This window comes from Nerophis lumbriciformis, linkage group LG09, assembly GCF_033978685.3.
Source record: "Nerophis lumbriciformis linkage group LG09, RoL_Nlum_v2.1, whole genome shotgun sequence".
NCBI lineage: Eukaryota > Metazoa > Chordata > Actinopteri > Syngnathiformes > Syngnathidae > Nerophis > Nerophis lumbriciformis.
In genome coordinates, this window is record NC_084556.2 from 49,587,570 (window position 1) to 49,609,555 (window position 21,986).

General features: G+C 42.4%; 2 protein-coding genes across 4 annotated transcripts in view; both read right to left on the minus strand.

The window, feature by feature from the left end:
• The window catches only part of bicdl2l (bicaudal-D-related protein 2-like), an 18,997-nt gene extending 13,087 nt beyond the window's left edge, over window positions 1-5,910 (minus strand). The window contains exons 1-2 of the mRNA XM_072913853.1: window positions 5,052-5,910; window positions 4,799-4,918 (exon numbers count right to left, since the gene is read on the minus strand). Of these exons, the coding sequence (XP_072769954.1) occupies window positions 4,799-4,918; window positions 5,052-5,465 (534 nt within the window). The 5' untranslated portion in view covers window positions 5,466-5,910. The remainder of the gene's footprint in view (window positions 1-4,798; window positions 4,919-5,051) is intronic.
• A 1,121-nt stretch (window positions 5,911-7,031) lies between these two features.
• Window positions 7,032-21,500, minus strand: sumf2 (sulfatase modifying factor 2). Of its 3 annotated transcripts, none has more exons than XM_061962973.2 (9): window positions 21,385-21,500; window positions 21,026-21,146; window positions 19,005-19,119; window positions 15,328-15,372; window positions 15,105-15,255; window positions 14,979-15,034; window positions 14,818-14,902; window positions 14,616-14,757; window positions 7,032-10,138 (listed from the first exon to the last, which is right to left on the minus strand). In XM_061962973.2, the coding sequence occupies exons 1-9, from the start codon at window positions 21,458-21,460 to the stop codon at window positions 10,048-10,050; spliced, it is 882 nt and encodes a 293-aa protein (XP_061818957.1). In that variant the 5' UTR covers window positions 21,461-21,500; the 3' UTR covers window positions 7,032-10,047. The 3 variants fall into 3 exon arrangements, with proteins under 3 accessions (XP_061818957.1, XP_072769955.1, XP_061818956.1); XM_072913854.1 differs by having other exon boundaries at window positions 21,026-21,149; XM_061962972.2 differs by having other exon boundaries at window positions 7,033-10,138; window positions 21,026-21,152.
• Between the last annotated feature and the right edge of the window lie 486 nt (window positions 21,501-21,986).

Below are 21,986 nucleotides of genomic sequence, written 5' to 3' on the forward strand. Positions count from 1 at the left end.
TTCCAGTTTTATTGTTTGTATTTCAAAACAAAATTCAGAATTACAAATGTGATTTTCTTTTTCAATTTTCATTCATGAGAATGAAATAACCAAAACACATTTTCCTTTCATGAATGGGAATTGAAAAACGACTGGTTTATTTAAATTTCACTTAAAAAAACAAAAAAGAAAATAGAAAAATAAAATGTTTATCTTTTTTAGTGTCAAAAAGCATCAAAAACTGTTTGAATTGAATGTTGTATTACATATAACAAACATTTAAATCCCTATTAAACAGGAATGGAAAAACGGACCAAAGCGGATGTTTTTTCATATTCTGACACCAGATTTTTTTTTTTTTCAAAGTAAAAGCGGGAATACTACGTTATGCAGAACTTATTTTAGACATGGCACATGGACTGACATCTACAGATATCTCTACGCACAAAAGATCATTTGATCACGCAGTGTACAACACTATAGGAAAGTATTTTTTCTTACAGGCCAGTCCGCGGTTCTGTCTTTAAAATCGCTACTTCCTGTTTGTGTGTCCTAATATGAACATACATCCATATGTGTCTGTTTTTCAGTTTCTGTTGATATGTGCGTGTAGATGTCAGTCCTTGTGTCGCAGGCACACGGGTACTGTAGTAATTATCCCCGCTTTTACTTTGAAAATACAACTTCCGGTGTCTGCAAATAAAAAAAACATCCGTTTTAATTAGTTTTTCCATTTCTGTTCACAGGGTATTAACATTTTTGTTGAATGAAATCTAAAATTAACTTCACCCCGTTTTCCAGATGTAGTTATTGCTCTTCGACAGCAACAAGACGAAAGCTTTGTTTATTTGCTCTTCTGCATTTGAAAAATGACATTCAAATAAACTAATGGTGTTTTTTTTTTTTTTTTTTCCATTGACCTAAGCACTCACTGACCCAAAAATGTTTTTGTACTTTAAAAACCGAATTAATCTGTTTTGTTTGTGCTTGTTTCAAATGACAAGAGCAAATAAACAAAAGATGCACAGGTTAAAGCAGGGGTCGGGAACCTTTTTGGCTCAGAGAGCCATGAAAGTCAAATATTTTAATATGTATTTCTGTGAGAGCAATATAATATTTTTTAACACGGAATACAACTAAATGCGTGCATTTTTAAGTACGACCAACATTTTTAGAGTATAATAAGTCATAACATTGTTATTCTGAAGCTAACCAATAATAAATCAAATACTTCTTACCATTAATGCGACTTATTGAACAGGTGGGGTAGAAAACGGATGGATGGATTAAAATGCATGATGTGTTTTATATTTTGAACGTTATTTTTAACACTGCGATTACCAGCGGAATTATTCATTCCTTATCGTGTTAAGTAATGTCAGCTAAGATTTATCTGAGAGCCAGAAGCCGTTATCAAAAGAGCCACATCTGGCTCGAGAGCCATAGGTTCCCTACCCCTGGGTCATACTTGCCACCCCTCCCGAATTTTCCGGGAGACTCCCGAATTTCAGTGCCTCTCCCGAAAATCTACCGGGACAACCATTCTCCCGAATTTCTCCCGATTTCCAGCCGGACTTAAGGCACGCCCCCTTTTAGGACTGCCCGTCGTCACGTCCGCTTGGCCAAAAGTAACCACAGAACACTATACCCTATAGTGTTCTGTGGTTACTTTTTGGTTGGCCAACGGTTTACGTTGTATTGCGCACCCTGGCGGCAAGTGTGGGAGTCGGTTCTGAAGTATGAAGTAAAGAGACGTAACTTTGTCACCTAGCCTGGTTATTGACTCCAACCCAGAATATTACACTGCCCATACCTACGCTCCTTCAAAGGCTGTGCTACTGGCTGCAAAGCACTGCACTTTCAAATACAACAATGAGTAGAGAGGAGTGTTATGTGTGTATATGTGTAAATAAATGAACACTGAAATTCAAGTATTTATTTTATTTACCGTATTTTTCGGACTATAAGTCGCACCGGCCGAAAATGCATAATAAAGAAGGAAAAAAATCATATAAGTCGCACTGGAGTATAAGTCGCATTTTTTGGGGAAATGTGTTTGATAAAACCCAACACCAAGAATAAGACATTTGAAAGGCAATTTAAAATAAATAAAGAATAGTGAACAACAGGCTGAATAAGTGTATGTTATATGAGGCATAAATAACCAACTGAGAACGTGCCTGGTATGTTAACGTAACATATTATGGTAAGAGTCATTCAAATAACTATAACATATACCAAACAATCTGTCACTCCTAATCGCTAAATCCCATGAAATCTTATACGTCTAGTCTCTTACGTGAATGAGCTAAATAATATTATTTGATATTTTACGGTAATGTGTTAATAATTTCACACATAAGTCGCTCCTGAGTATAAGTCCAAACTATGAAAAAAACTGCGACTTATAGTCCGAAAAATACAGTATATTGGGTAAAACATGCTTGAAACTAGAATATCAAGTGTTGCAAAGCTGTGTCATCAACACTCACAAGTATAAAACTCCTTTTTTAAAGTAATAATTTCTTACTTCAAGCATGTAAAAAAAAAAAATCATGACTGACACAATTGTGTCTCATATTAAAACAGACGACAGCCAAATGGACTTTGCTGTTTTATTTTCAATGAAACAATAGAAAATACGTCCTCATATGTCATACTTGCCAACCTTGAGACCTCCGATTTCGGGAGGTGGGGGTGGGGAGCGTGGTTGGGGGCGGGGCTAAGAGGGGAGGAGTATATTTACAGCTAGAATTCACCAAGTCAAGTATTTCATATATATATATATATATATAAGAAATACTTGACTTTCAGTGAATTCTAGCTATATATATATTCATTTTATTATATATATATATATTTATATATATATAAATAAAAGAAATACTTGAATTTCAGTGTTCATTTATTTACACATATACACACACATAACACTCATCTCAATGTTGAGTTAAGGGTTGAATTGTCCATCCTTGTTCTATTCTCTGTCACTATTTTTCTAACCATGCTGAACACCTTTTCGCAGGTACCCAGAAAGGTTTCGAGTACCACCAAAAAAACGGAATCTCTGAAGACAGTATAAAAATCTGTGTTAAAGGTGTACAAATACTGTTTGTATAATAAGCATGTTATGTTTTACAAATGAGGGTTAAGAGTTCAGTACTAAAAAAAAAAAAGAAAATAATGTGGCTTAAGTACAGTTTTTAATTGAGCTGCTGCATTTTTTGGTTGGGTTGTTTATTTATTTTGAGGAACTTTTATACATTTCTAAAAGGGGAGGAATGTAATAGTGATCTATGTTTGTCTGTTGCCATCACCTGGTGAATGTTGGCTATAGCATACTGGGGTTACTTTTTGGTTGGCCAACGATTTACGTGGTGTTGCGCACCTGACGTCACTCGGGTCCGCATGGAGCTGGAGGGGGCGTGGCTTCCAGCTCCGCCTGAATTTCGGGAGATTTTCGGGAGAAAATTTGTCCCGGGAGGTTTTCGGGAGAGGCGCTGAATCCGGGAGGGTTGGCAAGTATGTGTCATATGTGTTACCGTATTTTCCGCACCATAAGGCGCCCTGCCCTGGGTTATAAGCCGCGCCTTCAATGAACGGCATATTTCAAAACTTTGTCCACCTATAAGACGCCCCGTGTTATAAGCCGCATCTAACTGCGCTAAAGGAATGTCAAAAAAACAGTCAGATAGGTCAGTCAAACTTTAATAATATATTAAAAACCAGCGTGATGTGGGCGCGCACGGAGTCGTATATCAACATGGACGGAGCTGCGTGAAAAAAGCCACCCGGCCTCTTCGCGTAAACTTAAACTTACCTTAACCACTCGCTCATCTTTTCTTCATCCATCCCTTCGAGTTAGCTTTTATGATGACGCCGGCTGGAAAGGTCTCTTTTGGCAAGGTCTTCCTTTTGAATATCACCATGGGTGGAAGTTTCTGGCCATTAGCATGGCAAGCTAGAACCACAGTGAAGGATGACTTCTCATTCCCTGTGGTGCGAATATTCACCGTACGTGCTCCCGTTGTATCCACAGTGCGGTTCACAGGAATATCAAAAGTCAGTGGAACCTCGTCCATCCATGTTGATAATGTTCTCTGGCCGGATCTTTTTTTCAGCTATCTTGTTTTTACAATATGCACGGAAAGTAGCCAGCTTTTCTTGAAAGTCTTTAGGCAGTTGCTGTGAAATAGTAATCCGTGTGCGGATGGAGAGATTGCGTCTTTTCATGAACCGGATCCCTGTCGCTTAGTAGGAGCCATTTTGTGGTCTTTACAGATGTAAACACACAAAGGAAATGAAACGTACGGTAATATCCGCGCGCTTTTTCTTCTTCTACGCGGGCGGGTGGTTGCTTACAGTAGAAGAAGAAGCGCTTCCTGTTCTATGGGGGCGGGTGCTTACCTTGGCGGTTGCTTGCGTAGAAGAAGAAGCACTTCCTCTTCTACGGGAAAAAAAGATGGCGGCTGTTTACCGTAGTTGCGAGACCGAAACTTTATGAAAATGAATCTTAATATTTATCCATATATAAAGCGCACCGGGTTATAAGGCGCACTGTCAGCTTTTAAGAAAATTTGTGGTTTTTAGGTGCGCCTTATAGTGCGGAAAATACGGTAATAATTTCACACGTAAGTCGCTCCTGAGTATAAGTCGCACCCCCGGCCAAACTATGAAAAAAAAACTGCGACTTATAGTCCGAAAAATACGGTAACTCTCCAACACGGAAAAAGAACGTGTTTTGTTTTCTTACATGAAATTAAATGCAAATCAACCAAGCTATTGATGAGACGAACATTTACTATTTAAGTTAGCTTACCCTGTCTCTGTCTCCACACCATCCGGGTCCTTCGCGGCTCTCCTGCAGCTTGTCCACCTGCGCCTTCAGCTTGATACTGCGCCTACGCGACAATTCCACCTCGCGACGCACTTCCTTGAGCTGCAACAAAAATACAAACTTAATTTTTTTTAATGTATAGTGTACAATATTTGTTTTAACTTCATTTAAAAATAATTTGTTTTACATAAACATCGGTCCCGTTTAAAGTTGGGTAAAAGTGAACAAGACCCACCGTGTCGTTGACATGTCCGAGAGTTCTGCGTCGGCTGAGCGACCTCCCGCTGCTGATGAGGTCCGGCAGGATGTAGCTCCTCTGGAACGGCACCAGGCCCTCCTCGGACGGGGACTCGGAGCGAGTCGGCGCGTCAGAGTTCTGCCCGTGTTCCCTGCTCTCACCGGACTCCGCGGTACCGACCTTCTCTGGCACGTCCTTCAGACACCGCTCGGGTGTGGACCGCTCCTCCTCGCCGTCGTCCTCCGGTTCGGAAAGCGAGGCCGAGCGACGCAGCGAGGCCGAGTGCTGTAGCAGGGCCCGCTTGCCCATCTTGGACTGGACTCTGCTGAGGGACGAGTAGAGCTGCTCCGTGGGGCTCATCGGAGGTCTGAGGCGCTCGTTGAGGAGCGAGAAGGGCTGCGAGTAATCCATGGCGGCGTCTGGGTGCTGACTGAGACGACACACGTCCCTCTCGGCGAATTCAATCTTAAGAAGCAAAAATGTTTCCAAACCGGTTTTTCCTGAAGCCGCGCCGTGACGTCACCGCACTCGTTTGTTCCGCATACCTGAGCGGGCAGTGGAACAAAGCGCGGGTTCCCCCCACAAAAGTAGTTGGCATTGAAACAGAATATATTTTGTCATGACGTCACAGTGTAAACAGAAAGTTAACATACACAAGTATTGGGCCACCTGGGGGTTATCGATGATCACGTGACCAGATTGGAGGTCTCCAGGTCTACATCCTGGTTCATGCAGGTTGAGGAGCAAGTGGGCGGGGCCAATGTGATGATGGGGGAGTAACAACGCTTTATAGCAGGGCCACTAACTTGCTTTTTATTAGCCCGTGACACAGTCTAAAGACAACCTGAAAACATCCCATGTTAGAACTTTGCACAACAACAAAAAAAAGATTTTGCAATTTTGGGGGGAAAGTGCGTGTGACTGCGGAAATGTGCAAGCCAAACTTAAATAGATAGATATATACCGTATTTTTCGGACTATAAGTCAGTTTTTTTCATAGTTTGGCCGGGGGTGCAACTTATACTCAGGAGCGACTTATGTGTGAAATTATTAACACATTACCGTAAAATATCAAATAATATTATTTATCTCATTCACGTAAGACTAGACGTTAGAGATGCGCGGTTTGCGGGCACAACCGCGGATTATCCGCGGATCGGGCGGATGAAATTTAAAAAAATTAGATTTTATCCGCGGGTCGGGTCGGGCGGTTGAAATATAAAAAAATTAGATTTTAAATAGATTCAGGCGGGTGGCAGTTAAACCAATTCGGAAATATATATACATAGTTAAATGTTGTTACCCACATACGAAAAACGAGCAGGCATCTGCTGCATATGCCACAACAGAAGAAAAAAAAAAAAGAGATGGACACTTTTACGGAGCGGAGAAGGCCCCCGACGCCTTGCCGGGGTCCGGGACCGAGGCCCCTTCCCCCGAGAGGGCCCCACCGGGAGCCGTAGCTGAGGCGATCCGCGAGAAGGGCCCGACGCACGTCCAGGGTCACCACCGCGCCCACTGCACCGACACCCTGCCTCGTCCGCCTTCGCCGCGGCCGGCGTCACGCGCAGCAGGTAAGCAGCTTACCTGCCCGCCACCCCTGTTGCCAGGGGCGCGTAACAGGGGTCACTCCGCGCGCAGTGCGCTCACGAAAGGGGTGGGGCTCAACCTGGTTGATATAGACAGCAGCTAGGACGGTGGCCATGGAAGTTGGAACCCGCTAAGGAGTGTGTAACAACCCACCTGCCGAATCAACTAGCCCTGAAAATGGATGGCGCTGGAGCGTCGGGCCCATACCCGGCCGTCGCCGGCAGCGAGACGCGCTTGGAGGTGCGCTCAGCGCGGCTCCCATATGATTGCGCACTGGTGTGCGTCTGGGTCATGACAGCGTGGCACGCGAATGTCTGTGCTGCATTGGATCAGTCTCCTTTCTTTAACAGGCAAAAGCTTTATAACCTCACTAATGCCTTGCATCGTCTATATTAGATATATAACAGCGGGTGCGGGCGGATGCGGTTCTGATCAAATGTTAGATCGGGTGGATTGCGGATGGTTGACGACTTTCTGATGCGGTTGCGGATGAAATAATTGCCTATCCGCGCATCTCTACTAGACGTATAAGATTTCATGGGATTTAGCGATTAGGAGTGACAGATTGTTTGGTAAACGTATAGCATGTTCTATATGTTATAGTTATTTGAATGACTCTTACCATAATATGTTACGTTAACATACCAGTTGGTTATTTATGCCTCATATAACGTACACTTATTCAGCCTGTTGTTCGCTATTCTTTATTTGTTTTAAATTGCCTTTCAAATGTCTATTCTTGGTGTTGGCTTTTATCAAATATATTTTCCCCAAAAATGCGACTTATATATGTTTTTTCCCTTCTTTATTATGCATTTTCGGCCGGTGCGACTTATACTCCGGAGCGACTTATACTCCGAAAAATACAGTAGTACTTTATGGATTCCTTCAGGAAAATGAAAATGGTAATGTTAGCATGCTAACAGTTAGACTGTGTCAAGTACCAAGTCATATGACTGACTGTACAATTCGCGGAAAAAAAATAAGTTACCATGCATGCTAACAGATTATCTAATTTCACCTATTTGGGTTAAAAATATTTTTTTGCAAACCAGTAATTATAGTCTGCAAATGATGTGTTGTTGTTGAGTGTCGGTGCTGTCTAGAGCTCGGCAGAGTAACCGTGTAATACTCTAACATATCAGTAGGTGGCAGGCGGTAGCTAATTGCTTTGTAAATGTCGGAAACAGCGGGAGGCAGTGTGCAGGTAAAAAGGTGTCTAATGCTTAAACAAGAAATAAACAAAAGGTGAGTGCCCCTAAGAAAAGGCATTGAAGCTTAGGGAAGGCTATGCAGAACTAAACTAAAACTGAACTGGCTACAAAGTAAACAAAAACAGAATGCTGGACGACAGCAAAGACTTACTGCGGAGCAAAGACGGCGTCCACAATGTGCATCCGAACATGACGTGACAATCAACAATGTCCCCACAAAGAAGGATAAAAACGACTGAAATATTCTTCATTGCTAAAACAAAGTAGATGCGGGAAATATCGCTCAAAGGAAGACATGAAACTGCTACAGGAAAATATCAAAAAAAGGAGAAAAAGCCACCAAAAGGAGCGCAAGACAAGAATTAAAACACTACACAGGAAAACCGCAAAAAAGTCAGGGTGTGATGTGACAGGTGGTGACAGTACACCTACTTTGAGACAAGAGCTATAGTGATGCATGCTTGGTTATGCTTTAAAGTCATATCCAACAATTGCGATAATTGACTTTTTACTGTCGAATGAGTTTTGTTTTTTAATGATTTCTGCTGGTGGTGTGCCTCCGCATTTTTTCAACGCAAAAAATGCACTTTGGCTAAACAAAAATGTTGAAACTGAGTTAACGTGTCAAATACCAAGTTACGTATATAGCTTTCAGGTGATTGGCTGCACAATTGGCTTAAGAAAAGTTAGCATGCTAACAGTTAGCATGTGTCAGCTACCAAGTCATCTGACTGAGGTGTTCGGCTGCAAAATTGCTTCAAAAAAGATAGCATGCTAGCAGTTAGCATGTGTCAGCTACCAAGTCATATGACTAAGGTGTTTGGCTGCAAAAATGTTTTTTAAAAAGTTAGCATGCTAGCAGTTAGCATGTGTCAGCTACCAAGTCAGATGACTGAGGTGTTTGGCTGCAAAATTGTTTTTTAAAAGTTAGCATGTGTCAGCTACCAAGTCATACGACTGAGGTGTTTGGCTGCAAAATTGTTTTTTAAAAGTTAGCATGTGTCAGCTACCAAGTCATACGACTGAGGTGTTTAGCTGCAAAATTGTTTTTAAAAAGTTAGCATGCTAACAGTTAGCATGTGTCAACTACCAAGTCATACGACTGAGGTGTTTAGCTGCAAAATTATTTTTAAAAAGTTAGCATGCTAGCAGTTAGCATGTGTCAACTACCAAGTCATACGACTGAGGTGTTTAGCTGCAAAATTGTTTTTAAAAAGTTAGCATGCTAACAGTTAGCATGTGTCAACTACCAAGTCATACGACTGAGGTGTTTAGCTGCAAAATTATTTTTAAAAAGTTAGCATGCTAGCAGTTAGCATGTGTCAACTACCAAGTCATACGACTGAGGTGTTTAGCTGCAAAATAGTTTTTAAAAAGTTAGCATGCTAGCAGTTAGCATGTGTCAGCTACCAAGTCATACAACTGAGGTGTTTGGCTGCAAAATTGTTTTTAAAAAGTTAGCATGCTAGCAGTAAGCATGTGTCAGCTACCAAGTCATACGACTGAGGTGTTCGGCTGCAAAATTGTTTTTAAAAAGTTAGCATGCTAGCAGTTAGCATGTGTCAGCTACCAAGTCATACGACTGAGGTGTTCGGCTGCAAAATTGTTTTTAAAAACTTAGCATGCTAGCAGTTAGCATGTGTCAGCTACCAAGTCATACGACTGAGGTGTTCGGCTGCAAAATTGCTTCAAAAATGTTAGCATGCTAGCAGTTAGCACATGTCAAGTACCGAGTTATATCACTCAAAAGGCATTTGGTTGCACATTTGGCTTAAAAAGTTGTCGATGGTGCCTGACGCCCGGCCAATCAGTGACCAGGATACTGAAGTGTGTGATTGTTCTGGTCTGGTTGAATGGTTAATAGTTTTTATGCCTGGATGTCTTCATTTAGGGCAAAATGACATCAAGTGTACTTTGTCAGTGATGAGACAAAGCTAAGATGTGTTGATGTGTTGCTTCTCGTGTCTTTAATGTGCACAATGTATCAAAGTGGCCCCGCATTCTGCAACATATTGACTCGGCCCTCGCTGAAAAGAGTTTGGACCCCCGACCTTTAAAGTGTGAGTCACTTGTTAGTTCGAGAGACCGCAGTGGAAACTTTTCGATGTTTCGCTTCCTGCCACTCAGTTTTTTCTGAGTCAGCAAGTTTCCTGTTCGTCATCTTCATCTTCATCCCAATCCTCCTCTCACTACAGTTCCTCCTGCGTCTTCCTCTTCCCGCCACCGGAGGCACACCTGAAGCCCAGGTTATCAGAGGCGGAGTCAGGGGTGTTGCCCATCCTGCAGGGAGGACACAAAAAGACATGAGTTGTGTGGTTTTGAGCATTTGCTCACGTTAAAGGGGAACATTATCACCAGACCTATGTAAGCATCAATATATACCGTATTTTCCGCACCATAATCCGCCCTGGGTTATAAGCCGCGCCTTCAATGAACGGCATATTTCAAAACTTTGTCCACCTATAAGCCGCCCCGTGTTATAAGCCGCATCTAACTGCGCTAAAGGGAATGTCAAAAAAACAGTCAGATAGGTCAGTCAAACTTTAATAATATATTAAAAACCAGCGTTCTAACAACTCTGTTCACTCCCAAAATGTACGGTAATGTGCAAATGTGCAATCACAAACATAGTAAAATTCAAAATAGTGCAGAGCAATAGCAACATAATGTTGCTCGAACGTTAATGTCACAACACACAAAAGAAACATAACGCTCACTTTCTGAAGTTATTCTTCATTCATAAATCCCTCGAATTCTTCTCCTTCGGTGTCCGAATTAAAAAGTTGGGCGAATACGGGATCCAAAATGGCCGGCTCCGTCTCGTTCTGTGAATCCTGCCTTCCGGAAAGCTCGGACCACAGTTGTGACCGAAATATCCGCCCAGGCATTTACGATCCACTGGCAGATGTTGGCGTATGTCGTCCGGCGCTGTCTCCCTGTCTTAGTGAAGGTGTGTTCGCCTTCGGTCATCCATTGTTCCCACGCCGTTCGCAGTCGTGCTTTAAATGCCCTGTTGACGCCAATATCGAGCGGTTGGAGTTCTTTGGTTAATCCACCCGGAATGACGGCGAGTGTTGTATTTGTGTGCTTCACTTGTTTTTTGACACCATCTGTGATGTAAGTTTAAATTCTGCGTTATACGCGTGTCGCTTAGTAGGAGCCATTTTGTGGTCTTTACAGATGTAAACACACAAAGGAAATGAAACGTAATACCCGCGCGCTTCTTCTTCTACGGGGGCGGGTGGTTGCTTACCGTAGAAGAAGAAGCGCTTCCTCTTCTACGGGGGCGGGTGCTTACCTTGGCAGTTGCTTACCATAGAAGAAGAAGCGCTTCCTCTTCTACGGGGAAAAAAGATGGCGGCTGTTTACCGTAGTTGCGAGACCGAAACTTTATGAAAATAAATATTTATATTAATCCATATATAAGGCGCACCGGGTTATAAGCCGCACTGTCAGCTTTTGTGAACATTTGTGGTTTTTAGGTGCGGCTTATAGTGCGGAAAATACGGTACCTTGATGTTGCAGAAAAAAGACCATATATTTTTTTAACCGATTTCCGAACTCTAAATGGGTGAATTTTGGCGAATTAAACACCTTTCTAATATTCGCTCTCGGAGCGATGACGTCACATCGGGAAGCAATCCGCCATTTTCTCAAACACAGAGTCAAATCAGCTCTGTTATTTTCCATTTTTTCGACTGTTTTCCGTACCTTGGAGACATCATGCCTCGTCGGTATGTTGTCGGAGGGTGTAACAACACGAACAGGGACGGATTCAAGTTGCACCAGTGGCCCAAAGATGCGAAAGTGGCAAGAAATTGGACGTTTGTTCCGCACACTTTACCGACGAAAGCTATGCTACGACAGAGATGGCAAGAATGTGTGGATATCCTGCGACACTCAAAGCAGATGCATTTCCAACGATGAAGTCAAAGAAATCTGCCGCCAGACCCCCATTGAATCTGCCGGAGTGTGTGAGCAATTCAGGGACAAAGGACCTCGGTAGCACGGCAAGCAATGGCGGCAGTTTGTTCCCGCAGACGAGCGAGCTAAACCCCCTGGATGTCTTGGCTCACACCGTCCCTTATGCCACCGAAGATGATCAAGAGAAGAATATCGACCCTAGCTTCCCTGGCCTGCTGACATCAACTCCAAAACTGGGCAGATCAGCTTTCAGGAAAAGAGCGCGGATGAGGGTATGTCTACAGAATATATTAATTGATGAAAATTGGGCTGTCTGCACTCTCAAAGTGCATGTTGTTGCCAAATGTATTTCATATGCTGTAAACCTAGTTCATAGTTGTTAGTTTCCTTTAATGCCAAACAAACACATACCAATCGTTGGTTAGAAGGCGATCGCCGAATTCGTCCTCGCTTTCTCCCGTATCGCTGGCTGTCGTGTCGTTTTCGTCGGTTTCGCTTGCATACGGTTCAAACCGATATGGCTCAATAGCTTCAGTTTCTTCTTCAATTTCGTTTTCGCTACCTGCCTCCACACTACAACCATCCGTTTCAATACATGCGTAATCTGTTGAATCGCTTAAGCCGCTGAAATCCGAGTCTGAATCCGAGCTAATGTCGCTATAGCTTGCTGTTCTTTCCGCCATGTTTGTTTGTATTGGCATCACTATGTGACGTCACAGGAAAATGGACGGGTGTATATAACGATGGTTAAAATCAGGCACTTTGAAGCTTTTTTTTAGGGATATTGCGTGATGAGTAAAATTTTGAAAAAAACTTCAAAAAATATAATAAGCCACTGGGAACTGATTTTTAATGGTTTTAACTAGTGATGGGTCCGGCAACACCGATGCATCGGCGCATGCGTCGAGCTCATAGAGCAAAACCCTGTGTCGGTGCGCGTACCGCTTTTAGAAAGTCACGTGACCGATCATGAGCTGTTTTGGTCACGTGACCGATACGCGAACTGTGTCGCACTGACGCCTCCTCTGTGCCCTGTGAGCGTGTCTTTTCTACAGCCGGAGAAATAATAACTAAGAAGAGAAATCGTCTGAAATGTAATACGTCGGAAAAACTTTTTTTTTTTTTATAAAAATGTGTAAAAAAATAAAATTAAAAAAATTCCCAGTCCACAATCATCCACAACACGTTCTCTTAGATTTCCATGTTATGATACATGTTCACATTATTTATTGACTGTATCTAAAAAAGATAAAAGTATATTTTTTATTTAAATGAAGATATGAAATAATCCTAAATGAAATACAATGACTTGGTTTATATTATTGTATATACTAGGGCAGGGGTCACCAACGCGGTGCCCGCGGGCACCAGGTTGCCCGTAAGCACCAGATGAGTTGCCCGCTTGCCTGTTCTAAAAATAGCTCAAATAGCAGCACTTACCAGTGAGCTGCCTTTATTTTTTAAATTTTATTTATTTACTGGCAAGCTGGTCTCGCTTTGCTCGACATTTTTAATTCTAAAAGAGACAAAACTCAAATAGAATTTGAAAATCCAAGAAAATATTTTAAAGACTTGGTCTTCACTTGGAATAAGCGGTAGAAAATGAATGGATGGATGGATGGATGGATGGATGGATGGGTCTTCACTTGTTTAAATAAATTCATTTATTTTTTACTTTGCTTCTTATTACTTTTAGAAATACAATTTTAGAGAAAAAATACAACCTTAAAAATGATTTTAGGATTTTTAAACAAATATACCTTTTTACCTTTTAAATTTCTTCCTCTTCTTTCCTGACAATTTAAATCAATGTTCAAGTAATTTTTTAATTTTTTTATTGTAAAGAATAATAAATATTTTAGCTTCTGTTTTTTCGACGAAGAATATTTGTGAAATATTTCTTCAAACTTACTATGATTAAAATTCAAAAAAAGTATTCTGGCAAATCTAGAAAATCTGGAGAATCAAATTTAAATCTTATTTCAAAGTATTTTGAATTTATTTTAAAATTTTTGTTCTGGAAAATCTAGAAGAAATACTGATTTGTCTTTGTTAGAAATAAAGCTTGGTCCAATTTGTTATATATTCTAACAAAGTGCAGATTGGATTTTAACCAATTTAAAACATGTCATCAAAATTCTAAAATGTATCTTAATCAGGAAAAATTACTAATGATGTTCCATAAATTATTTTTTCAATTTTTTCAAAAAGATTCAAATTAGCTAGTTTTTCTCTTCTTTTTGTCGGTTGAATTTTGAATTTTAAAGAGTCGAAATTGAAGATAAACTATGTTTCAAAATGTTATTTTAATTTTTTTTCATGTTTTCTCCTCTTTTAAACCGTTCAATTAAGTGGTTTTTTTCATCATTTATTCTCTACAAAAAACCTTCCGTAAAAGGAAAAAAAAATGTACGACGGAATGACAGCCAGAAATACCCATTTTTTTATATATATAAATTTATTTATTTAGCTATTCTTGTTTAAATCACACTTATGTGTAACTTACAAATGACAATATATTTATTTATTTAAGTGTGTATCAAACTGGTAGCCCTTCGCATTAATCAGTACCCAAGAAGTAGTTTTTGGTTTCAAAAAGATTGGTGACCCCTGTACTAGGGCATCAAATCAGTGTCAGTTGAGTCGGTCCATAGGTTGCCTGTAGGGATTTTTAATGTCCAGCAGATGTCAGTATTTAGTGACACAGTATCGACACAGTATCAATACAGTTTTGCAATGTGTCGAAACGCTTCATGACGCCTCATCAACCCATCACTAGTTTTAACCATTCTGAAATTGTGATAATGTTCCCCTTTAACACCCCCTCCCTCACCTGGTGGCGAGCGTCGCCTTGTGATTGGCCGAGCCGTCCGCCGTGTCGATCCAGGAGGCGCCGCGTAGCACGAACATGTGCTGCGCTGCGGGGAAGACGCTGGACGTCCACTCCCACGTGTTGCCCATCATGTCCAAGAGACCTGCAGGGAAGCCAGATGGCATCAGGGTCCTTCATCATCGTCATCGGCGCTCGCCGTTACCAAAGTCGTTCTGAGGCGGGAAGGCGGTGACGGGCGACACGCCGTGATAGCCGTCCTCCGCCGTGTCCCCGTCTGGGAAGGACCCCTGTGACATTGCCGTTAGCTTCATCTCATTAGCATAGTGAGGGTCGCCATGACGACAGCATCATCATCATCATCACCTGCCACAGGTTGCTCCTGTTGCTCTGGAACTTGTTCCCCCACGGGAAAGTCCGCCCTGAGGGACAAGGCAGGGAGGTTGAAAGGGGGGAAGGTTGCGGGTTGAAAACCCAAATGAGAAGAAGCACCTTGCCGCCGCCCACGCACCGCCCACTCCCACTCGTCTTCGCTCGGGAGCCGCTTGCCTTTCCAGCTGCAGAACGCCTGAGCGTCGTTCCAGCTCACGTGAACCACCGGGAAGTCCAGACGCTCCCGGATGCCAGAACCAGGACCTGACGGCTGTGTGTGTGTGTGTGTGAGTATACATTAAAAATAATGAGAAATAATGAGATAAAAAGTAAAGAAGCTCACCTGTCGCCAAAAGGCTCGTTCCACAGGAAGCCACCACGGAGCAGACTGCAGACACAAGTAATGCAAGTTCACTTTATTAGGAAGCAACGTTTCACTTGTGGCTTCACTGCCATCTAGTGGACTACGGTGGCAACTGCATGCAAACAGGATTTATTCTGTTGTCTCCTTGAAGTAGCAGTCGAGTGAAAAACAAGTTATAATAATAATAGATTAGATTGATATAAGTGTACTTTTCTAAAGTTGCTTCTATATTGAAGCTATTATCATAATTATCTGATATGACACCAAAATACTTCCAAATATGATCAAAATAGCATCAATCTCACAGACTGTCCCTGAACCATTTTGAGAGTGGATGAGGAAGCCAGTCATGTGATCCATGTTAGGAACCACAGATCCCTTCCCCATCGACAACAATGCTAATCCAGCAGATTTAAGAGCCAACGACGACTACTTGGGGGAAAATGATGACCCAGGATCTTATATTTTTGAGCCCTAGCACAAAGAGGATGAGCATTAAGTTTTAGAAGCCGAGTGATAACAGGGCGTCGCTTTATTGAAACACTATAACATTAAATGGTCATGGTAAATGGGTTATACTTGTATAGCGCTTTTCTACCTTCAAGGTACCGTATTTTTCGGAGTATAAGTCGCTCCGGAGTATAAGTCGCTCCGGAGTATAAGTCGCACCGGTCGAAAATGCATAATAAAGAAGGAAAAAAACATATATGAGTCGCACTGGAGTATAAGTCACATTTTTGAGGGAAATTTATTTGATAAAAGCCAACACCAAGAATAGACATTTGAAAGGCAATTTAAAATAAATAAAGAATAGTGAACAACAGGCTGAATAAGTGTACGTTATATGAGGCATAAATAACCAACTGGTATGTTAACGTAACATATTATGGTAAGAGTCATTCAAATAACTATAACATATAGAACATGCTATACGTTTACCAAACAATCTGTCACTCCTAATCGCTAAATCCCATGAAATCTTATACGTCTAGTCTCTTACGTGAATGAGATCAATAATATTAGATATTTTACGGTAATGTGTTAATAATTTCACACATAAGTCGCTCCTGAATATAAGTCGCACCCCCCGGCCAAACTATGAAAAAAACTGCGACTTATAGTCCGAAAAATACGGTAGATTGATATAGCGCTTTTCTAAAGTCTCCTCTATATTGAAGCTATTATCATAATTATGTGATTCATGACACCAAAATACTTCCAAAGTTTGCAAGTAAATATGATCAAAATAGCATCAATCTCACAGACTGTCCCTGAACCATTTTGAGAGTTGATGAGGAAACCAGTCATGTGATCCATGTTAGAAACCACAGATCCTTTCCACATCGACAACAATGCTAATCCAGCAGACTTTGTAAGAGCCAGCAACGATTACCGTACACTTTACCCACCTGCTCCCAGTGCCTCCCACACTGGTTTAAATGTACCGTATTTTCCGTATTAAATCACCAAAAATGATTCCCGGGCGCAGCACCGCTGCTGCCCACTGCTCCCCTCACCTCCCAGGGGGTGATCAAGGGATGGGTCAAATGCAGAGGACAAATTTCACCACACCTAGTGTGTGTGTGACAATCATTGGGACTTTAACTTTAACTTTAACTATAAGGCGCACCTAAAAACCTCCAATTTTCTCAAAAGCTGACAGTGCGCCTTATAATGCGGTGCGCCTTATATATGGACCAATATTGAGCCACAACAGGTCTCGCAACTACGGGATGCATCTCTACTCTAGCATCTATTCTGTGCGCCTTATAATGCGGTGCGCCTTATATATGAACAAAGATTTAAAATAGGCCATTCATTGAAGGTGCGCCTTATAATCCGGTGCGCCTTATATATGAACAAAGATTTAAAATAGGCCATTCATTGAAGGTGCGCCTTATAATCCGGTGCGCCTTATAGTGCGGATAATACGGTAACTTAGATATTGGGTTTCACTATGTAAAAGCGCTTTGAGTCACTAGAGAAAAGCGCTATATAAATATAATTCACTTCACTTCGGGGAAAATGATGATGATCCAGGACCTTATATTTTCGAGCCCGAGCACAAAGAGGATGAGCATTAAGTTTTAGAAGCCGTGTGCTAACCGGGTGTCGCCTTATTGAAACACTATAACATTAAATGGTAAATGGGTTATACTTTTATAGCGCTTTTCTACCTTCAAGGTACTCAAAGCGCTTTGACACTATTTCCACATTCACACACACATTCACATCATTGCTAGGTGCTAAACATACAAACTAACTATAATAAAACAAAGTGTAATATTTCCACTCTCACTGGGATGCCGACCGACGGGACGCTCACATTATCCCGTTTAGATGAAGAATTAATCACAATCCTCACCAAGAGGCACTTTTTTTCCCTGTCAGCTAGCATTACCAGCGTGTTTGTTTGTGTCCTAATTGTCCCAATTCCGTACTCTTAAAGTTAGTTTTCAAAACATTCGACACAGTTTCCAGTACACACGCCTGGACACTCACCGCCCGCCATCTAGGCTCGTTAAGGAAAGGGGCGGGACTAACTCAAAGTGGTTGCAATTCAACCATTAAAAAGGAGAGAAGAATGACATAAGAATTGCTGTAAAGAAAGTGTACATAATAGTATACTAACTAACCCTAACCCTCCAGCATGATTAGATAGAGCAGTGTTTTTCAACCTTTTTTGAGCCAAGGCACATTTGTTGCGTTGAAAAAATGCGGAGGCACACCACCAGCAGAAATTACTAAAATACGAAACTCAGTTGACAGTAAAAAGTCGTCGTCGCAATTGTTGGATATGACTTTAAAGCATAACATCACTATAGCTCTTGTCTCAAAGTAGGTGTACTGTCACCACCTGTCACAGTTTTTTGCGGTTTTCCTCTGTCGTGTTTTAGTTCTTGTCTTGCGCTCCTATTTTGGTGGCTTTTTCTCTTTTTTTTGGTATTTTCCTGTAGCAGTTTCATGTCTTCCTTTGAGCGATATTTCCCGCATCTACTTTGTTTTAGCTATCAGGAATATTTCAGTCGTTTTTATCCTTCTTTGTGGGGACATCGTTGATTGTCACGTCATGTTCGGATGTACATTGCGGACGCCGTCTTTGCTCCACAGTAAGTCTTTGCTGTCGTCCAGCATTCTGTTTTTGTTTACTTTGTAGTCAGTTCAGTTTTAGTTTAGTTCTACATAGCCTTCCCTAAGCTTCAATGCCTTTTCTTAGGGGCACTCACCTTTTGTTTATTTTTGGTTTAAGCATCAGACACCTTTTTACCTGCACCCTACCTCCCGCTGTTTCCAACATCTACAAAGCAATTAGCTACTGCCTGCCACCTACTGATATGGAAGAGTATTACACGGTTACTCTGCCGAGCTCTAGACAGCACCGACACTCAACAACAACACATCATTTGCAGACTATAATCACTGGTTTGCAAAAAATATTTTTAACCCAAATAGGTGAAATTAGATAATCTCCCGCGGCACACTAGTTTTGGTTTTTTTGATTGATTGAAACTTTTATTAGTAGATTGCACAGTACAGTACATATTCCGTTCAATTGACCACTAAATGGTAACACCCCAATAAGTTTTTCAACTTGTTTAAGTCCGGGTCCAGGTGGTTGAAAAACACTGAGATAGATAATAAATATGAATAATGACCTCAATCCTCTGCGTCACTTTGCTCTTCAGGTCCTCAGAAACAAAATCCTGGAAGACGAAACTCCATCCAAACTTCTCAGCTTCCGTTTGGTACTTGCGCTCCCTCACGAATTGTCTGTTTAAAAAAAAGTGTCCGCGTTAATGTTCGTTTAAAACCTCTAGAGGTTTAGTGGCCACATGCGTGGACAGCACCTTTTAGCTTTTATTTCCAAAATTGTGTACACCATTGAATTGGTGTTTTATGCCGACATATGGACACTTATACTGCCATCTGGTGGTGTCAGAAGAGTATAACATACAATGGAATTTGGAGAAAAAAAAGTGTAAAAATAAGAATTAGCATGCCACTAAACATGAAGTACACGTATGTGTACTTATGGACTAAGTACATCATATCAAAAGATGATTCTTAGTTTTTATTCTAATTAGGGTCCAATAGATGAGATCCGCCCGGAGTTCCTTAAGGCTCTGGATGCTGTGGGGCTGTCTTGGTTGACAAGACTCTGCAGCATCGCGTGGACATCGGGGGCGATACCTCTGGATTGGCAGACCGGGGTGGTGGTTCCTCTCTTTAAGAAGGGGAACCGGAGGGTGTGCTCTAACTATCGTGGGATCACACTCCTCAGCCTTCCCGGTAAGGTCTATTCAGGTGTACTGGAGAGGAGGCTACGCCGGATAGTCGAACTTCGGATTCAGGAGGAACAGTGTGGTTTTCGTCCTGGTCGTGGAACTGTGGACCAGCTCTATACTCTCGGCAGGGTCCTTGAGGGTGCATGGGAGTTTGCCCAACCAGTCTACATGTGTTTTGTGGACTTGGAGAAGGCATTCGACCGTGTACCCCGGGAAGTCCTGTGGGGAGTGCTCGGAGAGTATGGGGTATCGGACTGTCTGATTGTGGCAGTCCGCTCCCTGTATGATCAGTGTAGAGCTTGGTCCGCATTGCCGGCAGTAAGTCGGACACGTTTCCAGTGAGGGTTGGACTCCGCCAAGGCTGCCCTTTGTCACCGATTCTGTTCATAACTTTTATGGACAGAATTTCTAGGCGCAGTCAAGGCGTTGAGGGGATCTGGTTTGGTGGCTGCAGGATTAGGTCTCTGCTTTTTGCAGATGATGTGGTCCTGATGGCTTCATCTGGCCAGGATCTTCAGCTCTCACTGGATCGGTTCGCAGCCGAGTGTGAAGCGACTGGGATGAGAATCAGCACCTCCAAGTCCGAGTCCATGGTTCTCGCCCGGAAAAGGGTGGAGTGCCATCTCCGGGTTGGGGAGGAGATCTTGCCCCAAGTGGAGGAGTTCAAGTACCTCGGAGTCTTGTTCACGAGTGGGGGAAGAGTGGATCGTGAGATCGACAGGCGGATCGGTGCGGCGTCTTCAGTAATGCGGACGCTGTATCGATCCGTTGTGGTGAAGAAGGAGCTGAGCCGGAAGGCAAAGCTCTCAATTTACCGGTCGATCTACGTTCCCATCCTCACCTATGGTCATGAGCTTTGGGTTATGACCGAAAGGACAAGATCGCGGGTACAAGCGGCCGAAATGAGTTTCCTCCGCCGGGTGGCGGGGCTCTCCCTTAGAGATAGGGTGAGAAGCTCTGCCATCCGGGGGGAGCTCAAAGTAAAGCCGCTGCTCCTCCACATCGAGAGGAGCCAGATGAGGTGGTTCGGGCATCTGGTCAGGATGCCACCCGAACGCCTCCCTAGGGAGGTGTTTAGGGCACGTCCGACCGGTAGGAGGCCGCGGGGAAGACCCAGGACACGTTGGGAAGACTATGTCTCCTGGCAGGCCTGGGAACGCCTCGGGGTCCCACAGGAAGAGCTGGACGAAGTGGCTGGGGAGAGGGAAGTCTGGGCTTCCCTGCTTAGGCTGCTGCCCCCGCGACCCGACCTCGGATAAGCGGAAGAAGATGGATGGATGGATGGATAGGGTCCAATAAGCCCAAATAGCAAAGAGAAAAAAAAAAAAAAGCATGTAAACAAACAGCTTGAGCCTTAAGAGGTTAATGAAGACGATGTCGTGTTCTCTTACCTGAAAGCGGAGTTGGTGACAGGATGTTTGTCCAAGAAAAAAGACTCAATTTCAACTGACTTTGCGTCATTGGTCGCCATTTCCCCCGCAGGAATCAACGCCATCACGTCTTCTTCCTCTTCTGCCGCTAACAACAAACACACTCTTAGCACAAACATAATGTATACGCTACAATTTCAACTGAGTCACAATAACTTTTTGATTGATTAATTGACACTTTTATTAGTAGATTGCACAGTACAGTACATATTCCGTACAATTAACCACTAAATGGTAACACCCGAATACGCTTTTCAACTTGTTTAAGTCGGGGTCCACGATAATCGATTAATGGTTATAATATGGTCATAATGTCTCACCTGTTGCGGTCACGAACGGCACACAAACAGAAACACAAAAAAGAAAGAGAAACATTTTTACAGCCTTGTTTGTCATAAGAGCGTTAAATTGATTCTAATTGAAGTTTCGAATGTAACTTGAAGAAATGTGTCGCTTTCATTCGACTCATGCAAGTACGACGGTGAAATGTGCTCGGTCGAAAACACCACGTCAATAAAGTGTTCCGCTTTAAAGTACCCTTTTGGTTACATGAACAAAAAGCGTTCATATGTCAACAAAACCGATCTGTTTTCTACGATTTGGTCCATTTTAAAATGTTGACATGGAATTGACGTGAACGTGTAGCTTTTATTTGAACGTTTTCTGCATCCATTTTCTGTTTCCGGTTTGTTTCGGCCCCGGTTTTACTTCCGGTGAGGGGGACCGTCGCAGCGAGCGAGTTTAGCATTGACTGCTGTGACGCAGGAAATTCGGCCGCCATCTTGAAGTGGTGACGAGGAGCCGGCGAGCAGCCTAAACTGACAGTTGACAGGTAGAAAACAAAGATGGTGTTCAGCTTTTACAATCTTTATCTTCATTTATTTCAACTTTCTGTTATTCAAGTATGACATTTTTAAATGTA

What these genes read in the sequence shown, in the direction of transcription:
- sumf2 (XM_061962972.2), bottom strand. Translation starts at nt 21,460, where the DNA reads ATGACAAACAAGGCTGTAAAAATGTTTCTCTTTCTTTTTTGTGTTTCT. An exon ending in GTCACCAACTCCGCTTTCAG is followed by an intron (nt 19,120 to 21,025) that starts GTAAGAGAACAC and finishes TTTTTTAAACAG; the next exon opens with ACAATTCGTGAGGGAGCGCA. An exon ending in ACAGGAGCAACCTGTGGCAG is followed by an intron (nt 14,903 to 14,978) that starts GTGATGATGATG and finishes GCAATGTCACAG; the next exon opens with GGGTCCTTCCCAGACGGGGA.